At 46.8% G+C, this 25337-nt stretch overlaps 2 protein-coding genes and 2 long non-coding RNA genes across 18 annotated transcripts; 2 read left to right on the forward strand and 2 right to left on the reverse strand.

The window, feature by feature from the left end:
- Positions 1–48: 48 nt before the first annotated feature.
- gpatch8 (G patch domain containing 8) lies at positions 49–16905 on the reverse strand. Of its 10 annotated transcripts, XM_037256701.1 has the most exons (11): positions 16688–16726; positions 14572–14649; positions 13823–13861; positions 12348–12366; positions 10073–10145; positions 7521–7562; positions 5309–5376; positions 5144–5230; positions 4933–5076; positions 4736–4866; positions 49–4620 (listed from the first exon to the last, which is right to left on the reverse strand). In XM_037256701.1, exons 7-11 carry the CDS (start codon positions 5333–5335, stop codon positions 780–782), a joined length of 4230 nt encoding a protein of 1409 aa, XP_037112596.1. In that variant the 5' UTR covers positions 5336–5376; positions 7521–7562; positions 10073–10145; positions 12348–12366; positions 13823–13861; positions 14572–14649; positions 16688–16726; the 3' UTR covers positions 49–779. The 10 variants fall into 10 exon arrangements, with proteins under 10 accessions (XP_037112596.1, XP_037112591.1, XP_037112594.1 ...); XM_037256696.1 differs by lacking the exon at positions 7521–7562; XM_037256699.1 differs by lacking the exons at positions 12348–12366; positions 13823–13861 and having other exon boundaries at positions 16688–16775.
- On the forward strand, positions 10290–10548 carry LOC119125938. The gene is made up of 2 exons (XR_005098545.1): positions 10290–10374; positions 10405–10548. It is a non-coding gene; the product is annotated as an uncharacterized LOC119125938 (long non-coding RNA).
- Positions 16906–17567: 662 nt separating the features above from the next.
- map3k14a (mitogen-activated protein kinase kinase kinase 14a) lies at positions 17568–25127 on the forward strand. 6 transcript variants are annotated; one of them, XM_037256743.1, is made up of 16 exons: positions 17572–17632; positions 19981–20286; positions 20355–20436; positions 20500–20740; positions 20807–21184; positions 21279–21413; positions 21481–21610; positions 21683–21811; positions 22447–22551; positions 22631–22791; positions 22909–23059; positions 23128–23379; positions 23449–23558; positions 24407–24545; positions 24615–24715; positions 24796–25127. In XM_037256743.1, the coding sequence occupies exons 2-16, from the start codon at positions 19983–19985 to the stop codon at positions 24955–24957; spliced, it is 2580 nt and encodes an 859-aa protein (XP_037112638.1). In that variant the 5' UTR covers positions 17572–17632; positions 19981–19982; the 3' UTR covers positions 24958–25127. The 6 variants fall into 6 exon arrangements, with proteins under 6 accessions (XP_037112635.1, XP_037112638.1, XP_037112639.1 ...); XM_037256744.1 differs by having other exon boundaries at positions 22634–22791; XM_037256740.1 differs by having other exon boundaries at positions 17568–17632; positions 19975–20286; positions 21481–21811.
- On the reverse strand, positions 22431–24216 carry LOC119125952. Its single transcript, XR_005098560.1, has 2 exons — positions 24161–24216; positions 22431–24083 (listed from the first exon to the last, which is right to left on the reverse strand). It is a non-coding gene; the product is annotated as an uncharacterized LOC119125952 (long non-coding RNA).
- Positions 25128–25337: the final 210 nt, after the last annotated feature.

The raw sequence follows: 25337 nt of genomic DNA on the forward strand, positions 1-25337 counted from the left end.
TGAGTTGTCAGTAGCCGTTAAATTATTCCAAAAATCAAAACAAAAAGCAAGGGATGAACTCAAGGATTTATTGGGTGACACAATTCCCGTTTTAAAGCAAAATACAGAGTAGCTACAGTTTGAACATCCTCCCTAGACCCATCGAGGCAGGTGAGCAACTTCCTTGACCAATAACAACTGCTAGAATGTTAAGGTTATTCTATAGCAGCTTTATTTACAGAAAAAAATACACAGAGCAACAAAAAAACACCCTTCTTTGAAAAGCTCATATTGGAAAATAATTTATAAACGAAAACAAATTATTGCAGTATACTACAATCATTGACTAAGATTTCAGTGCAAGAAATGTCACCTGGCATTGCGAATTGGGGGCGACTTGGATCGTTACGTGAATAATAGTCGCAATGATCTATAGGCCACCAACGCTTCTTTGGGTGGGATTCTTCAGATTGCACACTTAGATATGTACACATTACTGCAAGTGAGTAAAAGTAGTCCTATTAAAGCAGGGGTGGTCATCCTTAGATGGCAAATGGGGCTGTATACAGTTGCTCACCCCTGGATTATTTTTCTCATTTATTTTTTTTGTCACTGGCTGTAGAAGAACATAAAAAACAACAGGGAAAAAAAACAAGTGGTTTAAAAAAAAAAATAAAAATCCTGTTTGCGTACCGCATGAAAACAACAAACCAGTGTCTGGAGAAAGTCTTAGGAGAAAAGAATATTTGCAAAAACCTCCAAAAGAGAGGAATAAGTGTTCAATCAGACTTCTCACCTGCTCATGAGCCGTGGTTAGGTGGATGCTGGAGGTCCTGCCCTGAGAAGATAGGGTGGAGGAGCGGGTGGAGCTGGAGAGCCGCCGCCGCCGCCGCAGCCTGCGAGGCCCTTGGCGTGAACAGCGTAGGGTGGTAGAGTGCGGCGTGGGGCACGTGGTGGAGCGCCAGGGGTGTGTGGTGAAGCGCTGAGGCAGGGATAATGTGGATGGGCTGCCCGGAAAGGAAGGCGGTGTGGTGGGCGGGGATCAGCCCGGCGTGTCCCAGCGAGTGTCCCAACGAGTGTCCGAGAGTGTGACCAAGTGGAGAAAGGGAAATGGGGGTGAGGTGATGCTGGGGTATGTGGTGCACTTGGGCCAGCTGGGCATGGGCGGGGTGCGGGTGGTGCGCCGGGTGGATGCCCATGGCGGCGGCGGTGGCGGCGTGGTGCTGCAGGATGGCATGCTGCACGGTGGCGATGGACGTGCCCGACGCCACCGACACGGCAGGCTGCTGGATGTGGATCTGCTGCAGGGTGGGCGGGGGCGGCGGCTGCGGCAGGTTAGCGGCGGCGGCCACGGCGGCCGACGGGAAGCTCTTGACCTGCTTGGCCAGCAGCTGCTGCTGGATGTGCTGCTGCGCCGCCTGCTGCAGCTTGCTATATTTCTCCATCTCCTCCGGCGTGAACGTGATGGGTTGACTCTCCAGCGGGGCCAGGCCATCTTCCTCCGCCTCCAGGCCGTCCTCCTCCAGGCCAGAGGGCGGGTACATGGGATAGCCGTGCATCGGGGGCTGCTGCTGTTGCATGTCAGGCATGATGGTCTCCATCATGGGGTTCTGCAAGGGCTCCTGGCCCAGTTCCCCTTGGTACTGAGGTATCATCATGGAAGAGTCCTGCTCATATAGCAGGTGGGGTTCTTGTAGCACCTGAGCCTCTGTGGTGGGCTGCTCCGTCACCTCCTGGACTGTTGCACTCTGTGGGGTCTCCTCAACCTTCAGGACCGGTGCGACTGGAGGTGGCGGCGGTGGAGGGAACTCCCTGATGGGCTCCACCAGGATAACTTCTCCGTCAGCCTCTGTGCTCTTCCCTGCTCCAGATTTGTCACACTCTTCCGTTCTGTTCGGGGGGATCACGGGTGTTTTCTTTCCTGCTTGAAGTTTACCGAAAAGCGGCAGCATGCTTTTGGTGGATGGGGGTAGTTTGGGACCAAAGTATCCCTGCGGCGGGTCCTTGATCTTTAAACCGGATTTGGTGACTCGATCATCAGCATTCTTTTTCGACTGAATCTTCTCCAGGAGCTGGCGTGCCGTGAGGGAGTTTTTGTACTCGCCGGCATCCCGGGTTCCGCCGAGGCGCGGAGCCTGCGAGGCGGTGGCCGTGCGATTAAGGCTGCGTGAGGCGGATCGCGGGGACTGCGAGCGATAGACGCTGGAGCGGTTAAAGTCCCTACGGAGGGTCTCGCTGCCCGCTCGGCTGCGAGCGCTCCGGCGGTGCGGGGATCCCTTGGCGGAGCTGGAAGAGCGGCTACCGGAGCTGCGGCTCCGGCTGTAGCTGCGCCTCCAGGACCTTGCGCTGGTGCTGCGGCTCCAGCTACTGGAGCTCCTGGAGGTGCTGCGGTGGTGCCGCCGGTGTCGCTTCCTGCGGCTGTAGCTGCGCGACCGTGAGCGGGAATCATCGGAGGATGACGAGGTATACTGGCGCCGCCTGGATCGCCGGTGCCCTCGGCTGCCCCGTCTCTCGTAATCCGAGTCCGACGAGCGCTTGGAGTGCCTGCGCCGGTGCCCCTCGGTACTGTAGTCGCTGTAGCTGTCCGAGTAGCTGCGGCTTCGGTGGCTGTAGGCGCTGCTGCCCGCCGAGGAGCGCTCGGAGCTGCTGGAATAAGAGCGGCTCTGGGAGGTCTTGCTGCGGTGGTGCCGCCGACGGCTGCTGCCACGTCTGGAAGAGCGGCTGCCGGAGCGTCTCGACTCCTCGCTGTGGTGGCGCCGCTCTTCTCGAGGACTCGAGCGGTGGTGGCGCGATCGCTGGGTGGTTGAACCGCCTTCTTCTTCGCTCTCGCTGCTGGGAGGTCTTCCGGGACCGGGGCTCCTCTGGGCCGAGGTGGAACAAGAGGCGCTCTGGGATGGAACGGAGTCGGTTTTTAGTCGCTTGTTGCTGCCGTGCTCCTCAGAGCTAACAGCTTTGTCTGAGCTTTTTCCTGCGGCGCCTTCCTCCACTCCCGACCTGCTTAGGGGATTCTTCAGAGCCCGCTTCCTCTTCCCAGTTCCTACAACTCCTCCAGCGGGAGCCTGCCCCGGAGAAGGATCGGGTTTATCTTCAGACTTAACCTTGGCTTTCTCCTTTTCCTCAGCTGGAGCCTCCTCTTGATCCACTGCTTTGTTCTTGCTCTTCTTTTTTTTGTGCTTCTTTTTCTTCTTCTTGGGCGTCTCTTGAGTTGGTTCAGCCTCCCCCTCGGCATCTTCGGCAGCCGCATCTTTATCTTTTGCTTTGCGCTTTGAATGCTTTGTCGACTTCTTGTGCTTCTTCTTTTTCTTCTTCTTCTTGGCGCCGCCGCCACCCGTTGCCGCTTTTTGATCGTCACCTTCGGACTGGCCGCCCTCCGCCTTCGTAGCGGGCTCTTCACTGTTGAGCTCCGTCTTTGCTGCGGCTTTCACCTTAGCGACCGGTTCCGCATTAACGACGGGTTCCGTTTTTGAGGTTGTCAATTCTCTCCGCTTTTCCTTGTCGGGAGGCTCGCTAGGCTTGGGAGACTTTGCGACCTTTCGGGAACGTGCGCCTTTGTTCCGAGACAGCTTGAAATCAAAGTATAGAGGGTTGCAGCTGTAAGACAGGGCGGGCGGCGCTTTCGTGAACTCGAGGAGCTCGGAGGGCCACTGCAAGGTGGTGCTCTCATCCTTACTCAACACAGGGAAGAACGGACCCACTGGGATCTTGGGACCCGAGTTGGACTCCAAAGGCTCCGGTGGTGGTGATGAGCTTTTTTCTTTCTGCGTGGGAGAAGAAGGAACCTCGGGAGTTGCCTCTACTGTGTTCAAAGTGTTGTCATCTTCATTCGCTTTTGAAGCCGGGGGAGTCTGTTGAGCTTCAGGAGTTGCGGTGGTGATGGCATCCTCATCTTCATCTTCATCCTCATCCTCCTCGTTGCAGCACTCGACAGTGTTGCTCTCCTGAGACGCGTTCTCAATCTTCTCCTCCTGCACTTCATCCTCCTCTTCGTCTTCTTGACTCTGATTATGCTCAGACGCCTTCATGAAGAGCAGGAACTGGAAGTGGGGCTTCACTCGACAGTGCGCTGGAGGCATGTAGTGGTAGTACTGAGGCTCCTGTCCTGTGTAGCCCTCGTCCTTCCTCATCATCATTTTCAGCTTATTGAGTGTGGAAGCCAGCGAGCTTCCGTCATTCGACTGCTGCGCCTCTTCTGTCCCAGTCGCAATGCTGGACTCTCCTCCATCACTATCCCGCAAGGCTCCTTTGGGGCTGTCAGTGTTGCAAATGGGGAGTTCCTCCTGCACCGCAACCTTTTCTCCCTCTTCCCCTTCCTCCTCACCTTCGATTGCCTCGCCGGGATCGGTAAACACCGCAGCGGCCGTCTCCAGCTTCACTGGCGCCTTCTTGGCAAAGGAGAAGGACACGCTGACTTTGGAAGATGCGCTGGAGGTCGGTGAGGAGCAGTTTTTCTTCTTGCCAAGGGAGAAGCTAAATGTCGGCGCGGGCTTCGGCGATGGTTGTTCACGTTTCTCTGGGACACAGACCTCCATGGCAGGTTCTGTCACAAAAGTACTCTCAGGGAGAAAGATGTCTCCATCTTCGGCTTTCTTGCCGTCTATTGCCACTGTGGTCGTTTTGAACATGGGCCCGCTCCCTGGTGTGCTGAAATGAAGAATGATAAAAAGACGGAACGTGTTTGTAATGGCCACTGTAACGTCTGCCTTTATCGACTAAATCTTCCAGTAGATGGCGCTGATGAACAAATAAAACATCCTACCAGTCCTGCTGTTTCCTCTGCTCCGCCAGCTCGTGCAGACGACGCAGCATCTTTTCCTTCTTCTTTCCACCTTTACGGGAACGTGACGACACATTGCGAGCAAACTCCCGCTGCTTGAGCTCCTTTAGCCTCTGTGAGACGGAACAACATCGGCATTAACGTCACGATGACTCTTGGGGGGGATTTCGAAGACGGACCTGCTTATGAGCGTGGTCGTAGGAGTTGATGTGGTTGTCAAATTCTTGGTGTTTGGTGTACTGCTTGTCACATAGCTCACAGTAGAAATTAGCCCTCAGGTCTTCCAGGGCTTTTGCAATTGCTTTCTCCTTTTCAATTTGATCCTGTTGGCACATGAAGAAAAAGTTAGCTTAAATAGTGTTGGTCAGAAGTAACCAGGGCAGACCTCACCTTATATTTCTGCCGTAGTTCTTCTGTCTCTTCCTTCTCCACTTCAAGCGCTCGTCTTTTCTCTGTGGCATCCTCTGCATAATCCATCTAAATAAAAGGACATTGTTTACAATTCAAGCTTACAAAAAAAAAAAGAGCAGATTCAGCTAAACAAAGTACCCTTACCTCCATCTCCATCCGTCCCATTCCCATGACATCATATTTAAGGATAATGGGCACGGGGTCCGTGCGTCCTGAGGGAACAAGAGACAGAGAGACGACAAGGTGAGTTGTTTCCTAAGCTAGCTAGGTGAAAGGCCAGCTTGGAGACAGCCTGCTTTTAAGAGCATAGGGTGCTGGGGTTAGAGAAATTAGCCTTTTAAAAAAGTGCAAAGAGACCAGAAAGCTACAGTGAACCAAACACCAGCCATTCTCACAGCTTACTGATGAGACAGCAAGTTTAGACAAAGTCGTGACAAATTTGCCGTACCGCTTTAAGTGTTAGCAAAACAACGGAGCAGCAATAGGCTGGCACACACGAGCGACATCATCCGTGAGGACGACAAAACCTCGCTGTGTCTCTTGCAGCCTATTGCGTCACCATCCCCTTTTTCCTGATTGTCGTCCGATTTCCTTTAACCCGTGCCCCGCAAACCTCTTTGTAAAGTTTAATCCGCAAGCTGTGAAAAGAGCTAGCTCAGAAGGAAAGCAACTGTCGAGAAAAAGAAACAAAAGACAATCAAAAGAAAATGAAAACAAAAAAAAATTGAAATCAAGACTACTTGGAAGATTGAGACGTAAACGGCTTAATCCACTCATAATCAGCCAAACAAAGCAGATAGAGATAAAGACATACAGTAGTCAAAAAAAAAAAAAACAAGACACAAGCAATGAACTACAGCGGTAGTGACGTCACAGGCCAAGGTATCGCCATGGTGACAGTGCAAGGGATGGGGGATACTTACCTGCTCACACATGGAAATGGGGAAGAGGGGTACAGACAGAGATAGACAAGGATTCTCAGAAGTAATATATATATATTATATATATTTGATCATACATATTATATATATATATATATGTATACATGTCTATGGACCAGTGTGTGTTGCTCCTCTTACCAGCCAGATACAACAACCAGTCTTACTGGTTATCGTTTCAGTTTTGATTTAGCTCCCCCCTCCCCCCCACTCCGCACACACAGTTTTGGTTGCAGTGAATCACGTTCACACGTATACCATTGGGCGTGTGTCATAGCTACAAGCACGGACGTGGAAGTATCATTTAATTTGGACGTCTCTAATGAGTGTGTGACTAACTCCAAAATGTTCTTTTCTTCCCTATGGGAGGCCAAGAACAGAGAAAGTGTTGCTTCCTTTTTTGGAAATCATCACAGCCCAATGACATTCAATTCTGAAATCACAAATGCATGGGCATTGTAACATCACGGCCTGCCTGGACTCTCAGTCCCACTGCAGTGTCTGTCACCTCCATAGTTCTTTTTTTTTTTTTTTTTTTATATCCTTTTCCACTGCACCGTACCAACTTGAGCCCAACTAGCTCAACTGTTTTTCTGCTCGGGGCAAAATCGAAATTGCAGGGACAGCACGAAAATGTTGGGCTTTTTTTTTTTTTTTTTTCGACCAATCAGCGACCAGCAATAGTTTTGTTATCGGCATGCTTTGAAACAGAGTATCTGGTTGTATCTTTTCTGAATGGAAACGCTTCTGCAACCCCTTTTTATGTCACATCTTAAAGATGATGGCTGTTTTGTATATAAAAAAAATAAAAAAGCCCCAATACAGGACAAACCCTACCAATTTTCGGACATGATGCATCAGCGTAATATTATAAACTGCACAGAGCTGAGTGGGTACCATGCAGTGAAAAAGGCACTGCCTCACTAAATTGAAGGGTGATTGTCTGCAACGTTGATGTCAACGTGTATTCTGGTAGGTGGCTAGCGTGCACGTCAGTCCACTGCAGTGGTTAGTCTGAATGGAGTCGCAAGCCCAGCCCAGAATTAAAAAGATTCATTAACAATTGCATCCCAAACCTCATCACCAATCGTCAAACACAGTGACAATACGTCCACATTACCCATCCCAAGTGGAAAAAGAAAGGGACCAGACAACAACGATGTGCATCTAAATCACAAGGTGTGAATCACAAGGTATTAAAAAAAAGAAGAAAAAAAAAAAGGAAAACAAAATGACAATGTTCTAAGAGTAATACATAATGCATGATAATATATACAAGCAGCAGAATGAGGACTAATACGGAGAGATTTGAAAGCCTATGTAGTAGCATTGGTGCTGTGATGACAGGAGAAACAAAACAAAACAAAAATGGGAGAAAACAAAACAAAAATTCAATTGGGGCAGAAAATAACATTTACCACTAAGTTTACCATCAGCACAACATGGGCAGGATCAAATCGCTGTAAAAAAGAAACACCAATTGGTTAAGCAGGAAGATTGAGACACAGAGAAGGGAGGGCGGGGTTTGGGGGGGTGTACGTGCGTGTGTGGAGTTCAGGGGCGTGGCGGATCTGTGTCCACACACCCCGCCTGCCCACACACACACACAGCGAGATGCTTACAGGTTCCCTCTCACCACCATCTCCAAACCACATGTCCCAGTGCCCTGGCTCTTTTGGTATCTACCTCAACCAGAATATGCCCCAAAACACAATTGTGCCAATAATGTTCCCCTTGTATGCACGTAAGTATTGGGACAAGCCATAAGCATTGATAAAAGGTTCCCCATCCCCAAGCAGTAAACAATTTGGGCGGAGCTTTACTGGGTGAGGGGTCGACTTTAAACAGCTGAGAATATTACCAGCTCAGGAAAAAAAAATAAAAGATGGACGCCCGCCACCTTCCCTCCTTTTAAGGTGCCTTGGTGAAGTTAGAAAACCCTTAATCCAAAGTTCTTTTTTCAGAGGGGTATTTAAATCACTCACCCCAAAATGGTGAAAGACGTGACACACAGACATACCCGGCGGATTTTAAGCAGCGCTCGACACGGGCGCGATTTTTCTGACCGCCTTATTGTGCCGACAGCAACACTGCTTAAAGCCCAAGGGGGGAGTGTGACAGTCGGAGCCAGGCAACAGTGCACGTCTGGGACAAACATGCCGTGCAAAAGGGGTGGGGGGGTCAAACAAAAGAGGGGAAGATGGGTGGGAGTGTGTAACCAAGGCAACAGAGATGTTGAGTGTGTAGGAGGGTGGTGAGGTTTTCCCTGTAAGGTTGACACGATGGCCCGGTCAGTTACAGTTCCATTCGCACAGACGCACACGCATGTCATCAGTCCCGTGTGTGACCAGCACACACATCCAAGTGTCACAAGTTGTTGAAACAGGCAAACAAGCAGAGAAAAGGGAGGCGGGAGGTGAAGTTGGGTCTACTCTGCAAGCCATTCAAAGTCTGAGCCGTGGTCGCAGCCAATCAGATACCCGACAGCAGCCTCGGAAAGTCAAAGGTCGGTGGGGGGTGGGGGGGGGTGTAAGAACGATTCTAGGGCGAGTGTGACGGAATCACGACTTCTTTACGTCTAACATTGATTCAAACGAATTGTCGTTTTGGCTCAAATCAAAGCACTTCACATCGGGAGCGGATTCAGATAAAAGGTTTAGTGATTATCAAGCAGAGAGAAGGAAGCTGACAGAGGCCATTAGCCTACAGTATACTGTAAAAAAAAAAGGGGGGGGGGGCGGGGGTTACACTGAGGTGAACTGCCGAGTGGGAGAAAGAAAACACGCACCCACGCACGCACACACGCATACGGACATACAGAAGGGATCCAACAAACCTTACCTAAAAAGGGGCAAAAAAAGGGACAAAAGAAGAATAAGAACAGTCAATACAGTGGAAAACTTAAAAAGGGGACAACACTTGAAAATTCAAAACCCTCTTTGTCAACAAAAAAAAAAAAAAGATTGCACTTCAACTGCCGTGTTGCAAATCAATGAGCATCCAGCAGGAGGGCAAGCGCCTTATTTGTCCGAACGGACGGACGGCGCTTTGCCGCAGAGACATCTGCACACAAAGCGAGAAAGCTTACGTAAGCGTACGGCGGCGGCGGCGCCCGGGGCCAGCTCTGCGACTTGTTTGCTCTCCTCCGCAAATTGCGCTGCCATTCAAGGCCAACCCGAGACACAAGAATAAAATCAAACTCTGCAAAGCCCAGCAATGACTTACTGTTTGTTTCGGGCCCGACTGATTCGTCGGCCGTGTTTTGTTTTCCTTTCCATCAACACACACTGTGATCTTAATTCAAACTTTGATAAATGCGGTAGTCTTTTGACGGCTCTGTCAAATGGTAAGTCAAAGTTTTATTCTTACAAGCCATGCTTGGGTGAGCATGTCAACTCATGCGGATGAATCGAACAGGATGTCACTATTTTACGCCCCAACCTCAAAAGCGCACATCCTAACGGGTGCCAAAAAAGATCTTATACAGAAGCTCAAGACTGCAACGATTCAGTGCCAACTATCTAGTTTGGGTTAAAAAGACAAGATGGAGGGTGGAAAAAAGCAATTAGTATAGGAAATGCCAGGGCGTGATTAAAAACATGCCAGGCAGGGCTGAGCAAACAAACTGAGCCAAGGAGCCGACCTCCGTTGCTCCACCAGCATGACTATCTGGACTACTTTGGGTCCGCCTGGCTCTTCTTAACCTCTGAGACGTGAGCTGAACTGAGTCAGACAAGACACCAAAAGCAATTGAATGGAAAAATTAACATTTCCGCTCACCCCCACCCCTCACTTTATATTTTCCTCCCACGTCAACTTGGAGAGGAAGGAGAAGGACAGCAGCAAAATGGCTGTAAGGAAGTGTGGGGAAAGTTGCCGGTACAAATAAAGACGCTGAAAATGTGAGCGGGGAGAATTGGCGAGTGGCGCCAGTACGTTAAAGACTGTGCGTGGATGAGCGAGCGCTTACCCTGCATGGTTTTGCCGAGGCCCTGGCCCAACTTCCAGCCATGTTTCTGAAGCAGCCGGTGCCCGATGTTGTCCTAGCAGAGAGGAGAGAGGAGAGAAACCAGAAATATTCCAATAGTAAGAGATGCTTTTCCCCTCCCGTGATGTCACGGTTCACACAAGAACTAAAACAAAAGCACTCAGCTCACACGACCATCAGCACAGCCACCACCACCACCACCATCGTCATCATTAACGTCATCCACGGCAACTACAAAGTGTACGTCAGTGTCTTTCATCACAAGTGTGTGTGTGTGTGTGTGTGTGTGTGTGTGTGTGTGTGTGTGTGTGTAGGGGGGTGCTGAGGGAAGGCGCTACCATTAAATGAGACTATGTGTAGTCTGCACATTACAATAAATTGATCACTAAATATTGGAAGGGGAAGGAAGGCAATATAGACATCACACACACACAAGCGCACACACACAAACACAAAGATATATATATGAACCACTACAGAGCAAGATCTTAGTAAACAAAGAAAAGTGACACAGAACATGTATGGAAATCTTGCATTAACAAAATGACAACCAGAAACTCCAAGCTTGCTGTGATTCTGTAACCATGACAGGAAAGGGGGGGGTGGCGGAGGGCGGGGGAGCACCATGAAACACGTAGCTGTCACAAATAAAGTACAAAAACAAAATAAAAGCAAGAGGATGAGACAGGAGTGGTGCTAGCGGGGCCTTGGATTACCATTACAAGGCCCGGGGGGGTGGACAGAATGCGCACGCGTGGAGGGAGGATGTGCAGACCGAAAAAGAGGGAGACGACGTGTGCTAATAGCCCCACTAATTATTATTTTTGTTTTGGTTTTATTTAATTGGAAATTCCCATTGTGCATGTTTTGCTTTGTTTTTAACGCATCTTTAAAAAACATTTTCTGCGTAGACAAAGTCATTATTAGTGAGAGACCTCTACATGTAAAAATGCCTCTTTCATAGTTCAGCAAATCCTTTTTTTTTTTTTTTTAAATAAACGAATGGCCTGAATACATCAGCCGAGGTAGTTCACAGTCACCTTGCAATGACGGGCACTATGTATGAATTATTGTGAGGCCAACTTATTTTGGAGTCTACATCTTCTGGGACATTTAATGTTAACGTCAAAATCTGCTAAATGCAAATGAATCAAAGATAGGAGCATGCACAACAGGAATTCCTACAATGTGCAAGTCTCCTGAGATTGTGTTGTCACTCGTATGTGTCAGCAAAGGAGGGGGGGGGGCATGACGTGAAATGCAAGACTGTCCCAACACTACACACTACAGTTACAACCTCAAGCACAAAAACATAACAATGACATTTTCCGAATGAAAAGTGTTGTTCTATTGTGATTATAACTATTCCAGTCTAACATTCAGAGTGCTGCATTCTACCAAAAATAAAAGAGCAAAAACATACAAACCAAACATGAAGGATATTTATAATCACAAAGAGATCGACGACATTCACAAAAACGGAAGGTAGAGGGAATTGGAACAAAAAGGGGAAAAAAACTGCATGCGTCTTTTTGTTAAAATTGCTTCAACAAAAAGCTTCGTTTTGTGTTAGTACTACACTGCACATACAACTGAAGAAGCGGGAAGGAGTGTGCAAACAAAACCAACGTGTGCGTTAGTCTCAGGTGGATCAGGCACAGCGAAGGTGGTGATGGCTCATCAGGGCCCGTAGTTTATTTTTTACTTGATGAGATAGACAGGGGGCGGTAGAGAGCAGGCTGAGCCATGGCAGAGGGAGGCTTTTTTGGGTAGTTGGGGAGGAGGGGGGGGGACTGGATTTGGACGGGTTAGTGCATGTGAAGGGAAGTGGCGGTTACACACAGCACGCACAACATCTCCGCCCATGAGGTCGCATTAGGGATGGCTTCTTCAATGTCGGCCATTTTATATTTTAGGGAGCAATGCAGAGTTGGAATACTGCAGGATGATGCTACAACAGCATCTTTATTGATTTAGGCCAGAGGCTCGGAGCGAGAGACTCCCCGAGCGAATGACCTGATTTTAGCGGAGCGAATGCTCCACATTGTTGCTCTTCATCGAGTATTTAAAAAAACAGGAAGGACAACATTTGCGACCGGCGGTAAGAGATGAGGTGGCGGCGGCGTGTCGGAGCGACAGGTATGAGTTGCACCAAAAAAGAATGGGACGGACAGACGGAAGGACGGACGGACGGATGAGAGCAAAGACGGCGAGTCCAACAGCAGTGCAAGTGGAGTGAAGGCATTTCCATACGAACCTGGCTTTAAAATACTGGGCTGTCAAAAAAACAGTCACACGTGACACAACGTAAGAAACCAGCCAAACGCTTTCAACTGCAATTCTGCTAGCTTGTCTACTTTTTTTTTTTTTAAATCTAAAACTGCTTTTCTCTGCTACTTTTAAAAAAAAAAAAAACAATACTGTATACAAACAGAAAAGGTAAGCATGTCAAAAAAAACACCCCAACTGTTAATACAAGAGAAATGAAAAGCAGAAAATATTATCCAAACAAAAAACCTCTACAAACTGGGAGGGGGGGGGGCGGGGTGCACTGTGCTGTTACCGGGGCACAGTGCCTTGCAAAAATTTGGCCGAGGGGAGGAGATATGCAGGGGAGCCCACCTTGAGACCTCAGAATTACTCATGCAGTTACTTTCCGGGGCTTTACTGTACGAAATCGTGTGTGCGGAATATGGATTGAATCATTTGTGATTGGGGTACAGAGGTGCATTTTAAGCCTCGGAGGGTGCCCACTGCATATCGGTCGGGGTGGATGATTGAGAGGAGGGGGAGTAAAAAGGAGACTTTGGGGCGGGGTCAGGAGGACAATTGGTGTCGTACTGAATGCTACCAGGCATGCAATGCAAAACCAATGTTAGAGAGAGAAGAGCAGAGATCAAAAGGGAGAGGGGATAAAGACACGAGTAAGAGATCCCAGTCAAGTACCACAGACCTCTAAGCTGCCTATAGATGACATACAACAAGAGGCTGAGAGGGGGGGGGGGGCTTTTGGCTAGCATTTATTTACATTTGTTTTCATTGCGTTATCACTCACTTTGTCAATCAAGGCACATGGCAGTTGATAAATTGGACCACTTTTTTGCTGTAACAGCTCTCGGTGACCTCCCCTCCTTCCATAAATAATAGCGCAGGAGCAGAAGAGCCACTCAAGCCAGGTAAGCAGGCCACCTCTCGCCCTTTTGTATTTTTTTTTTTTTTTTCTTCCAACCACCCACACAGTAGTGGGAATCGGCGTTAAGACAGAAACGGCCATTTCGCTGCAGCTTTACTTTTAGTGCAGATGACTTTTCAGATTTGGTGCTAGCTGTTGCTCCGGTCCGACCGGTTCAGGTAGAATATCTGCAAGAGAGGGGGGGGGGCCGGACCTGCTCAACACCAGGCTTGGGAGACCACTGAGGCGACGGAAGACAGTAAAAAAAGAAAGAGCTGCCTGCGCTATTCTTTACGTGCCTCTTGAGCAAAAAGAAATAAAAATGCAGTCCCATTTGCACAAGCACCATGCCAGCACAGAATGACAGAGGGTACTGTACACCGAATCACTGTGTAGTAGGGAGGGGAGCCAGACAGAAATTTAGACAGCGAGGTAGAAAATAGAGATTTAGAGTGGAACAGTGAGAGGCAAGAGAGAGCGAGAGAGACAAAAACAGTCAAGAAAAGCGTTACAAGGACCCTAGAGACAGGAGTAAGAAAGCAGAGCGTGCAAATACAAACCGGGTCATTGCTGCTTAGCTAATTGGGGGGGCCAATTCGCTGCAGGAGAGAAATGTCGAACACCCCAAGTTGTGTACAATAAGATAACTGTCCTACAAACACAAACAAATTCTAAGCTACGTCCACACACACACACACGAGCACACACACGCACGCACAGTCACTCAAAAAACAAAATAGCCATTCACATCGTCTAATGTGTGTTTTGTTGGTTGGGGAGTGGCGTAAGCAATGCGCACTAATTTCAACTGGGTTGTGGATTAATAAATAAAGATGTACAATTGAAAACAGAAGATTTTTTCCCCCCGCAGTCTAACGTGAAAAATGCATGTCTTTATTATATACTTCGGGTTTCAACTATACATTCGAATTGCAGGTCCATAAATACAAATTTACTCCAAATGACTTCTAAACGTTGACGCCTGATCGACAACCGTGCTTTATCCACGCCATCGACTCATCTCGTAGTGTAACGACGGCTAACGACGATGACGTTATGTGCGACTAAAACCAAACATTCACCTAGCATGTATGCTATCAACTTAAATGTCACACAGGAAGTGGATAGCGGAGGACACAGGGACGAGGGGACGGGTGGGGGTTGAGAGGTATTAATGGACACGAGATGAGCCTTTCTATTCATTAAGTTGAGTCAAGCGGACGTGAAAATAAAAAGAATCCCTGCCTGGAGCAATCATCCACTCTCACACCTTGGTCCAACAGTGCCGGACGACAGGATGCGGCCTTACCGATTCAATGGGCTTGTCCAGGGACGCCTGTTCCAGCTCCACTTGGCCGTCTTCATACTGGTCAAAGTGATTTGCGCCCTGAGAGACATAAACAATACACACACATGAAGCGTTCCTTTTGTGGGCTGTCAGAACCACTGTGTAATGTCTCAACTTCAATATAATTTAATGACGGGGGGGCTAAAATTGTTAACTTTACAGCCAACAACTGCAGAGCAGCAGACTATGAATTTATGGGCTTGTTAATGCCAAATAGGGAGTTTGTACAGCGGACGGATGGCTTCCTGTCTTAAGCTGCGGAAGACAGGCAAAGGTTGCGTCTCATCACATGAGCAGTAGAATGGAAAGGATCTTTGCTAGTACGATCTATGAGGCCACAATGAGGTGATTTGAAGCTTTGCTGGTCAGTAATTCAGATTAAAACAGGAGCCTGCATCAGCACGAGCCAAGCCAGCGAGGGCGGGAGGGATTATGACAAACACAGTTGCCGTGGGAGAGCAGATCGATTTCTCCCCCACCCACACTGTCTCCCTCCTTTGGGTGACTTTGCCATCAGACCACGACATGAGCTTGCGGTGCGGCGCTAATCCAGTCCAAATTTGTATTAGGCATAGTCTGGAGGACTGTTCATCACACCAACATGTGAGCGGTGCAAACTGTACTACTGCGTCCATGTGGCAAAATGATCCCTTCAAAGTTTCAAGGAAGATTTTCAATGAAACATTTTTTCGGTAATTGAACAGATTAATTGTCCCGTTGCTATTTATAACACGAATAAAACTGCCTGATGTATTACAATCCCCTTCTCTTAAAGGGAAATGATAAAGAATTTCAACCAGCTCTGCATGTTTGCTCGACCGAAAATGGCAATGCTGTGTGTTTCTAGCGCTCCAGATAAGCCGCCCGGGTAAAGCACAATGCAGGTCAACAGAGCGTGCAGTTTGCAGCAATGTCCACGGATGCTTTCGGCGGCCATTCGCTCAGTGGTTGAACCCGTCCGACAGAAACATTCAGACTGCATTTCTCCCATAAACAGCAGGCATGCATTTCCCATTAGGAACAAATAAAGTGGAGGCAAACAGAGGAAATCAAATTAACCAAAATGGAATCCTGAGCCACATAAACACATTATGCAGTGGAATGTGTGCAATGCAAGTAATATTGTCTGCATTAATGCATTTATTTTAAATTTTATTTGTCTTCATTTTTATTAAAACAGTCCCGTACCACCTTGTCGGTGTAAAATAGTATACAGCACATATTTCATCAAATAATAAAAGTGAAGATGATGATTTCATGTCAACTAATAAAAAGTAAGCACTGACTGCACAACATGCATGTTTTGAATGACTGGGTGTGGTCGCAAAGCACAGATAACAAAAATAATGGACCAACTTCTCAAATGCGGGTTATCATAATAGTGAAGAGCACCACATTATAAAACGTATACAGTAAAAAATAGCACGCATGTGAATTGCTTCATTGACATTTACAGCATGTTACTGTGATTATGCTCAGAGTGATTTAACTGCATCAGTAAATACAATGTATTCACAATTGTGCTTTCTAATCATACTGGAGTTAATTTAATCTTTCAAACAACAATAGGTTTAGTCAAGTACTAAAAACACACCGTTGACGTTTGATAAAACCAGGAAAGAAAACGTCACTGTCATTGCATCGTCATGTTAACACTAATGCACAATAAGCGCACTTGTTAGCGACGTGCTTGCTGGCTAGCCGAGCCTCGTTAGCATATGTCGATAAACATCCAGCCTTGTCAAGGTCATTAAAGAGCAATTCGGTGTCAGTTACTAAAAGAATCGCTGACTGGTATGTAGGTAGATGTATTGTCGCAGACGTAGACGAGTGTTACGGCTCCGAAAAAAAATAGATGTTGATTTAGAGAACGCCAAAACATCGAACGGTGGAAATGAAATTGACAAGAGCTGCAGTGCACTGCCGTTAGCCTGGCTAGCTACGAATGCTAACGAGCGAAAACGGATGTAGAAACGAATCAGCTGTCAGTGTTCGTGGTTCTTTATTAGTGTCCCGAGATACCGCAGATGACGCACAAATAAAAAAAATATAAAGAGACAGATGAGTGGCGTTTTACCTGGAAATCACGCTCTTCGTTGAAACGGGAAAATCTGTCGGCCATTTTCTTAACAGAGCAGCTTCTCTTTGCTGACCGTGTGTGTCCCCCGGCGGAGCACACCACTGTGATGCGCACTCGGTAGACTACAGTATTAGCTGCCAATTAGCCTCGATCAAGCTAACACAAGACAGGCAAATTGAAAGGAATGTTATTGTTGAAGGCGCTAATGCTAAAACTGTACGGTTAGAAATAACATCTTTCATGTATACATTTCCTTGGGTGTACTGAAAGTAACATATTTGGCACAGTATTGTTCATGACCACTTGGGTACTAGTTTAGACAAGTGTCTCCATCTAGTGGTAACTAAACTCCAGACTTAACGCTTTTTGTTTCCAATCTAGTACAGATTCATCCAGTATTACAGTAAAATAATGAGAATTGTCTTAATGAATTTACGCAATGGAAACGAAGGACGACGTTGAACACACTAACTTGTTTACTGAACGGGATATACAACACCAACAAACAAGTATTTGTTTGATTGCTCGTTTATGTTATAAAGTGTAAGACGCACTAAAACTAAGGGTTCGTGCATTTATGTGGGTTTGTTTATGACTTGATTAAAAAGCGATTGGCGTGAAACCCTGTTGACCTATGTCAAGCTATTGTTTAATCTGCCACTTCCTACCAACTAATTTTACCTTCAGATTAAAAGATAATGTGTCATTTGTAAAAGGTCAAAGAATGTAACGACACTAGTGCCTAATGAAGAAAGAAAGTCTTCTCACAAGTCCACATTATTAAACTTCAAAATATTGTGCAGATTTCATTGCTGATGAGGTATAAGAGTAAAATGACATTTACTTTGGAAAAATGAATCAGCCAGCAAAAAAAACACAAATTCACTCAAACTTACTTTTCCATCGCCAGCAAACGACCAACGCCTACTAATAAAACACTCGGTAAGTAAACAAATATCATCCAGATTTTACTTTTGGGAGTTTGTGTGCTTCCAAATATTGTGTTCATTATCCTTATTATTCGCGATGTCAACATTTCACATAAAATAACCCGATTTTTTGTCCATTTCCGGTCTCGCGCGGACGTTTTCTTCTTTTGCTCAAAGTTTATGTGGCAAAAAATAGCACGAGAAGATAAACGGGTAAACACAAGTTAGAAACAAAAGATGGCATGAGTCAAATTTCGTTTCAAAGTCCGTTTGTTCGAATGTTGGTGCATTATCTTGGGTTATTATCCGTCTTGTTACATTTTGCGGGTTCTGCTTACTCAAACTCGGCCAAAATCCCACGATCTTTTTTTTTTTTTTAAGTTGGCATGCATTTACATGATATAGACCAGAATTTCCCATTTCCCCTAGATTGACAACACACAGTTGACATTTTAAACTGTGCTAAACTGGGGGAAATAATGTACAGAAAAGTTAATAAACTGGTTAAATGGTATTAATAAGGGGGGGGTGCTTCAAATTTGCTTCATGAAACAGTTCTATTTTTGAAGCCTCTAGTTGGCACTCAAGTTCAACATTGGACTGAAAGTACACCATGTTTTTACTCCTTTAATTAAGCTAACGGTGCAATCACTAGGAAATAACCCAAATCTTATTGACAGCTGTCAAATTGCAACAGTAAATGTTTTAAAATGACAAAAGTCACTAAAAACACGCTTTGTAACAACACCAATTAATTACGTATGAATTAGACTGTAATTACAAGCACAAATCACCAACTATAAAGTACAACAAATTTGATCAAAACACACCAGAGTACACCAAGTATGCTGACAAAACCCAACATGAATTAAATCTGCAAGCGGCAATGAATTGACGCCATGTTCAGACGACGTCGGCAAAAAAGATTCACATTACATCACTTGTATAGTTGTTATACGCACACAAGACAGTCAACATTGCATGTCGTATAATTTTCATCAATTATTTCTTTACTGCTGTGGCAAGTGGCCAAAAATCTCCGGCCGTTGCCAAGCGTCCAATGTGTGTCTGTAAATCGAGCCCCCTTTTCACTACTCTTACTAAAGCCTTTGGAATTTCATTAATCTGCGTGGGTGTGTGCAAGCGGCACAAGTTAGCTCAAGATAGCCACTGTCGCTATGCGGAGTTCAACTCAAGCGGAGACTGCAAGAGGATTCAGTTAACAATAGTGCAAGTGCATTTTTAACAACGTCTCAAACATACAACTTTATTTATATAATGCATATTACAACAGCTGTAACAAAGCACTTCATAAATCCCAAAAACAGTGAAAACAATCAATTAAAATATATATTAATACACAGTAACATGTTTTGTATTGGTCCAAGTGAATCCACATTAGCGTCACTGCCCGACGTCACGTTTTATATTTCTTTTGTGCGGAACAGCCGTCGAGTGTGATCCGCCTTCGGCCAAATAGGTCGTGGCGTTGCGTTTCCCCCGAGTCGTCAGACTCCGCCTACCGAAGGAGCAAAGGGCTGGAGCAGTGGTTGCAGTGTGTGTCAAGAGCACAAAGGACAGGAGCCTCTCTAGCACCTTCATTGCTAATTTCTCCCATGTAGCGTTGGAGACCTCAGCTCAGGGACGTTTTTTTTCTCAAGAGTTTGGCAATTTTGTTTATGCTCTGCGACTGTCTTCCTTCTTTCCGCTTGTTCGGGGTGTGCCTTCTTAAGGAAGCAACATTCGGATCGCTTTTGTTCTGCGAGAGCCAGAAGGTAATGACCTCACTCGACCGACTGCTTGGAATATAAAATGTGTCCACATGCTGAGGTCTTGAGAAGCTATCAATGTGTGTGCACTAATGTCTTCAGTGTTGGAATGCAACACGCTGAGACGACATACTTGTTGATTGTTAGTAGTGTCGGCAGTTCCCTTAAGTGAAACCAAACGCTCGAGTTATTCCACGAAACAATTTTGCTCAGCGGGCCGGACTGGATTTCCTGTGTCAGGTCTAGCCGCCATAAAACATTGAGGTGCCTTTAAAACTACACATGTACATTTCCTGTCATGGAAATGTCAGTGTAGCTGAGTCAAGTCACCGCATATGATGAATGTAATCACTCATCAGGGCTCTTTGGTTTACTTCTAAGGACAGGTGACCTAACAACACAACAAATCTAGAATTATATAATAAAACTGAAAATATCATTTGGATTCAGAAAGCTGTTGCTTGGATATCATTTACTGTCAACCTTGTAAAACAACTTCGCTTGTCTTCAATGTTTGTGATGAAATGAACAAAACTCTAGTACCATGTGAGAAGCATGCTTTGTTTTTCTTTTCCAAATCTCACAGCAGCAGATATGGCAGTGAGGCAAAGAATCTTCAACTCCACCGCCCCGTTCTCCGGGGCGCCGCTGGCCGACCTGAAGACCTCGTACCCAAAATGCACAGCTGTCGAGAAAGGGACGCAGCAGCATCACAAACGGGAGCGGCAAAAGCAGCAAGGGGAAGAGGAGGAAGTGGACGAAGAGCAGTGGAAGAGCAGCAAAGTGGACTACATTGCACGCTTGAGCCCGCTGTTGAACAAAGTGCTGACTCAGGGCACTGCCGAGCAAGTCGGAGAGGCACCGCTGAAGAGCTCCGCCTTCATTGCACAGGCTGAATGTAATCATGAAGTTTTCCATCATAGCGGAAAATCCAAAACGATCATCTAACATGGTGCTCTCCTCCAGGTGAAACCCAGGATTCCCAAGAATTTAGTCCATCTTGTTTTGAGCGTTCCTACGTTCCTTCCTCGAGCTGTTGCATCATCAGGTATTAATCGCACGTCAGACGTCACAACAACACAGGCTGTTTGAATCCATATTTTCGCTTCAGTCTGCAGCCGGAGCACAACAACGTGGCGTGTCCGACCACCGCCTCCGTCCAAGCGCCGGTCCCGCTCAACCCGAAGAAGAAGCCCCGCAAAAGGGTGAAGCGCAAAGCCCGGAAAAAGGTCCCCTGGGAGACGAAGAAGAAAGAGGAGGGGGAGGAGCAACGTAGCAGCTACCACACAGATACCGCCGTGCCCTCTGGTGTCCCCGAACAAGAAAGTGGAAGTTCTCTGGAGCACACCGGAGTAAGCGTGATGGGTCAATGAGACCAAAGCAACTATTTGAGGCAATCATGCTTTTCGCTCTTTTAGGAAGATTCGCCGCAAGGACGAAGCAGCCCCCTCATTTCCTCCTGCTGCAGCAGCGTGAAGAGCTCAGAGGAGGAGGATGTAGCGCCCCCTGTCTACGGCGCTAAGCTCTACAACACGGGCTCCAGCTGCTCCCCGCTGGCCTGGGCTGAACTCTTCCCAGGCACCTCGCCTAGCCTCTGCTCCTACGCGCCGGACAGCGACTCGCTCAGCAGCGCCGGCGACTGCTCGCTGGCCCTCGTCGGCCTGCGGGGCAGCGTCAGCCAGGGCGACCCGTGCTACGCGGGGCCCTTCTTTAAGGAGGTGGCGCGCGGCGCTTGGGAAGAGGAAGAAGACGTGTGGCGGTCCGTCGACAACGAGGGGATCATTTTTTACAACGAGGTGAGTTTTTTTATTTTTTTTTAAGTCGATTGTGTCATACAAACAAGTCAATATGTCCTGTTTATTACAAATCTGTACTCCGCCCTCCCATCAGAATATCCAGCCTGTTGATGCAGAGTATAAGGAAGGAACGGAGTTTGTCCTATCGGAGTTTATCAAGGGAGGCTCCTACGGCGAAGTCCACGGTGCTCGAGATGTCAACACAGGCTTCAAGTTTGCTGTCAAAAAGGTACGATGCAAGAATCAGCACTTCATGGTCCACTTTGGATTTTTCTTCAACACATTCCTCCTTCCAGATTGCCCTGAAGAGGTTCAACAGCGAGGAGGTGAGCACGTGGAGTGCCCTCCGATCTCCTCGCATCCTAGAGCTCTTCGGAGTTGTCCGAGACGGGCCTTATGTTTTCTTTCTCATGGACCACAAAACTGGCAAGTACTTCTTCAGCCTTACCCGCAATAATCATATAGCTATAAAAATAATAATTCACCGTGTCCATCCAGGCTCGCTAGGCCAGCTGATAAAGCAGCACGGGCGGCTGCCAGAGGACCTGAGCCTCTTCTACCTGTTGCAAGTCGCAACAGCGCTCGAGTACCTGGCCAAGAAGAAAGTGGTGCATCTTGATGTTAAAGGTATCTGTGGAATTTTTTTGATGCTTTTCTGTATATTTAATTCTAATTTGGTGAAAATGTGGTGCAAAGAATCAAAATGGCCTCCATGCACCAAGAAGTAGCCTGATTGCTAGCTAGCTTGGGCTTTTCTTGGGCCAACCCTGAAGTTTGAGAAGTGTAACAAAAGTACAGCAACAGCTCTGACGTTGATTGGCTGTCATCTGGACCGTCTCACGCGGGTTTACAGCACCTGCGACTGAACGTGAGGACGACGACCGGTTTTGGGAATTTCCCATCGTGACTCAGCCGCTGGTGGGAAGCAAAGGCGCATATGCACACGCGACAAAAAAAGGGTACGAGAGAGAGTTGGGGGGGGGGGGGGGGGGGAAGAGCAGGAAGTCATTGAGCTAAAAGGGGGAGGTGATTAAAAAGGTAAGAGAAAGGTGGATAAATTGAAAGTATGTCACCAAAACTGCTCTTACTTGTTTTTCCACTGCATCTCTCTTTTTTTTTTTTTTTTTCCATTTCCCTCCCTAGTCATTCTGGCCGTGTACAGCTGCTCTGTTTCCAATTAAACAGCACTTCAAGTATGCATAAGTCATGGAAGTCACCCAAGCTCCATCCATTTATTTATTTTTTTTTCTTTTGTCCCTCAGCCGACAACGTACTGCTGTCCGAGGACGGCAGAGACTGCTTCCTGTGCGACTTTGGCCACGCCGAGAGATTGGACGCTGCCGGGCTAAGTCTCAGCGGGTCCCGAGGTAGGATGGTCTCGAGGCGAACTGCCAAAAATATGACATCATCGCGTTTCTCACTGTTGGTTGGCCATCTTGTTGAAAGCAGACCTGAAGGGTACCGAGACGCACATGTCCCCTGAAATGGTGAAAGGCGAACCCCGTGGAGACAGAGCAGATGTGTGGAGCAGCTGCTGCATGTTACTGCACATGCTCAACGGGTGCCAACCTTGGACTAGATATTACACTTGTCGACTCTTCTTAAAGGTAACATGCAACATGGGTCGCAAAAACGCTCACAAGCTATCCTTAAGTACAGACTTGTGAGGTACAGCCTTGCAAGCGCTCCTTTCAAGATCACAAGCGACACCATGTTGTGAACAGATCGCCAACGAGCCGCCGCCGCTCCAAGAAATCCCGCCCGACTGCGGCCCCCTCACGGCGAACTTGATTAAGGCGGGACTGCAGAAGGATCCCAACAAGAGAGCGTCAGCCAGTGACATGAAGGAACACGCGGCCAGAGCGCTCAAGCAAGGTGCTTTGATACTCAGGAATATACTCGGGGTTATTGATGGTAACTTGACCTTTAACCTTTCCATGCAGTTGGGGGACTCAGAAGCCCATGGAACATATCCTACAAGGAGCCTCTTTATTTCGCCAACAAACCTCCGGACTTCCTACCGTCGGAGCGAGAAGACGATGAGGAGAAGAAAACGGACCGGAGTGCGATTGTGAACGACAGCGATGAAGACGAAGCTGACACTTGTGAGCGAGGACAACATTTTCATTCAAACCAGTCAAAAAATAGGAGCGCCAACACTGTTCCGGAACTTGAGCTGCGTAAACTGGAGCGAGGTGAGCCTCCACTGCTTTGGTTCAACTATGTGGCATCCCTCAGTGCTTTACATGTTTTTGTTTTTTTAGATTTCTATCTGAGCAGCCTTTCCCAGCTTCACTCTGCTGAGATGCAAGAACAGCTCTTGTCTTGTCTCAGCAGCGACACCTACTCCATCCGCGATCCGTGGGACAAAAAGGTAATTCAAAACTCACGTGCATCTCAATACAGGTGAATAAGGTAGAAAAGCTCATTTGGGTAATTCAATTCAAAATATAAAACTCATAGAATTAATAAACACTTGAAATTATTTTCAGAAGACCAATTCCAAATATAGGGCAAAAAAACATATTTGTAATCATAATGCTTGCTTTACTGTAAGCCAGTAGAGACCAATTCATGTGTACACAATTCAAAATTAACTAAACAACACTAATGCTATTATAAATAGGCAAGGAATTCAAACTCATCAATATAATGCCAAAAACTACAAGTGTTAGAGTTTTGTTAAATTAGCAAAAGCAGCATTACAATTGATCAATACACCCAATTCAGTTCAGTGATCCAACACAGTTAGTGAAATGTATTTAAAAAATATCAGTTGTTACTGACCCATTTAAACCATAGGCGCGGCTAATGCTAAATGCTAAGTCAGTACTCACCAACTCCACTTTTCTAATAAACGCGCAGGTCGAGCAACGCAGTCCAGCATTGGTAGTACGCTCTACAATGTTAACAGTTATGCATTTAAGTATTCAAGTCGTATTAGCAGTATTTTGGATTAAAACCAAATGAACTCACCTCGAGTTGTAAACAAACATTTCTTCCACAACTTCCGCGTACTCCAGCATGTGCGAATTTCATTGGCCCTTACGATCACATGACCGAAACACCAGTATGCCAAAGATGACTAAAGCAGCGAGAGAATACCCAACTGGTGGTGTGTGCTGCCTGTTACACTTGTTTCCTCAAACCAGTCAAGAACAGAGTTAATCCTAAAAAAAAAAAAACTTTAAATGTTTTAAGGGTTGAGCTTCTGTCATTTAGGACTCGGGCCGCTGGTCTCTGAGCCCGGCTGATGACTACAGCTCGGGAGTCTGCAGCGACACCAGCCAGCTAGACAGGCAGCAGAGCGTCAGTCTGGACCTGCTGGGCCATTCGCCGCCTCAGCCGTGCTGTTTCCAAGGTGCGACACCAAAACCCATTTTTCTATCTAATGTGCTCACTTGGGTATACGCTAACATTTGTTGTTCAGGGGTGGACGTCTGTATCAGAGACTTCAACGGGACAACCATCCAAATCCGAGAGACGCGGCGGGTGAAGGTGGGCCACATCGCCACCGGTATTAGCGATCAGGTGCTGCTTTTGTTTATTAGTGAATTTACTGCTAGCCACCATTACGCCCTTTCTAAATCCATTTTTCTCCTCTGTTTTAGATCTCTGAGAGAGTTTTCACATTGGAGACGCAGCTGGGCTGCACAGTGGCTTACGACGACGAGGTGCAAGAGTCGGGCTTGAAGCTTTGCTGCGTTCTGGCTCCTGACTTCAGCGGCTCCTGGAGGTGGAGGATCAGAGACGGAGTGCTGGAAACTAGATGAGCGTTAAACAAAAATGAAATCACTGACATGATTTCATGTCATCTTCTGGCTTTTGTTGCCCCTCACAGCCATCAACATCTAGATCTTCTTTATAGGTCTGTGACTATGTGGCTGAATTTTTTAATGCTGATCCTGTACTTAACCTTAATAAAAGACTGAATCATTACATACTTTTATCTAAAATGCAAAAACTCTTGATTGTGGAAAAATACACATGTAATTGTTTTATATTAAAAAAATTGCAGTTTAAATCTGTTATGTTCTCTTGATCTGCATTTGGACTAAATTGTCCATTGGGTGTTTATCTTGTTATATACAAGTTTAAAAAAAAATACAGAGGAAAACGAAATGAGTTAAAGGTTTAATAGCCATATAACAAC

This window comes from Syngnathus acus, chromosome 8 (genome assembly GCF_901709675.1).
Source record: "Syngnathus acus chromosome 8, fSynAcu1.2, whole genome shotgun sequence".
In the NCBI taxonomy this organism is placed as follows: domain Eukaryota; kingdom Metazoa; phylum Chordata; class Actinopteri; order Syngnathiformes; family Syngnathidae; genus Syngnathus; species Syngnathus acus.

Bases quoted from the DNA above. Each gene is read 5' to 3' on its own strand.
- gpatch8 (XM_037256694.1), bottom strand. From the start codon at position 16,732: ATGGCCGACAGATTTTCCCGTTTCAACGAAGAGCGTGATTTCCAG. The intron at 14,650-16,687 runs GTAAAACGCCAC...TATGTCTCTCAG, and splicing joins ACGAAGAGCGTGATTTCCAG to GGCGCAAATCACTTTGACCA. The intron at 5,077-5,143 runs GTGAGGTCTGCC...ATGTGCCAACAG, and splicing joins AACTACGGCAGAAATATAAG to GATCAAATTGAAAAGGAGAA.
- map3k14a (XM_037256740.1), top strand. From the start codon at position 19,983: ATGGCAGTGAGGCAAAGAATCTTCAACTCCACCGCCCCGTTCTCCGGG. The intron at 23,060-23,127 runs GTGCTTTGATAC...CTTTCCATGCAG, and splicing joins GGCCAGAGCGCTCAAGCAAG to TTGGGGGACTCAGAAGCCCA. The intron at 24,716-24,795 runs GTGCTGCTTTTG...CCTCTGTTTTAG, and splicing joins CCACCGGTATTAGCGATCAG to ATCTCTGAGAGAGTTTTCAC.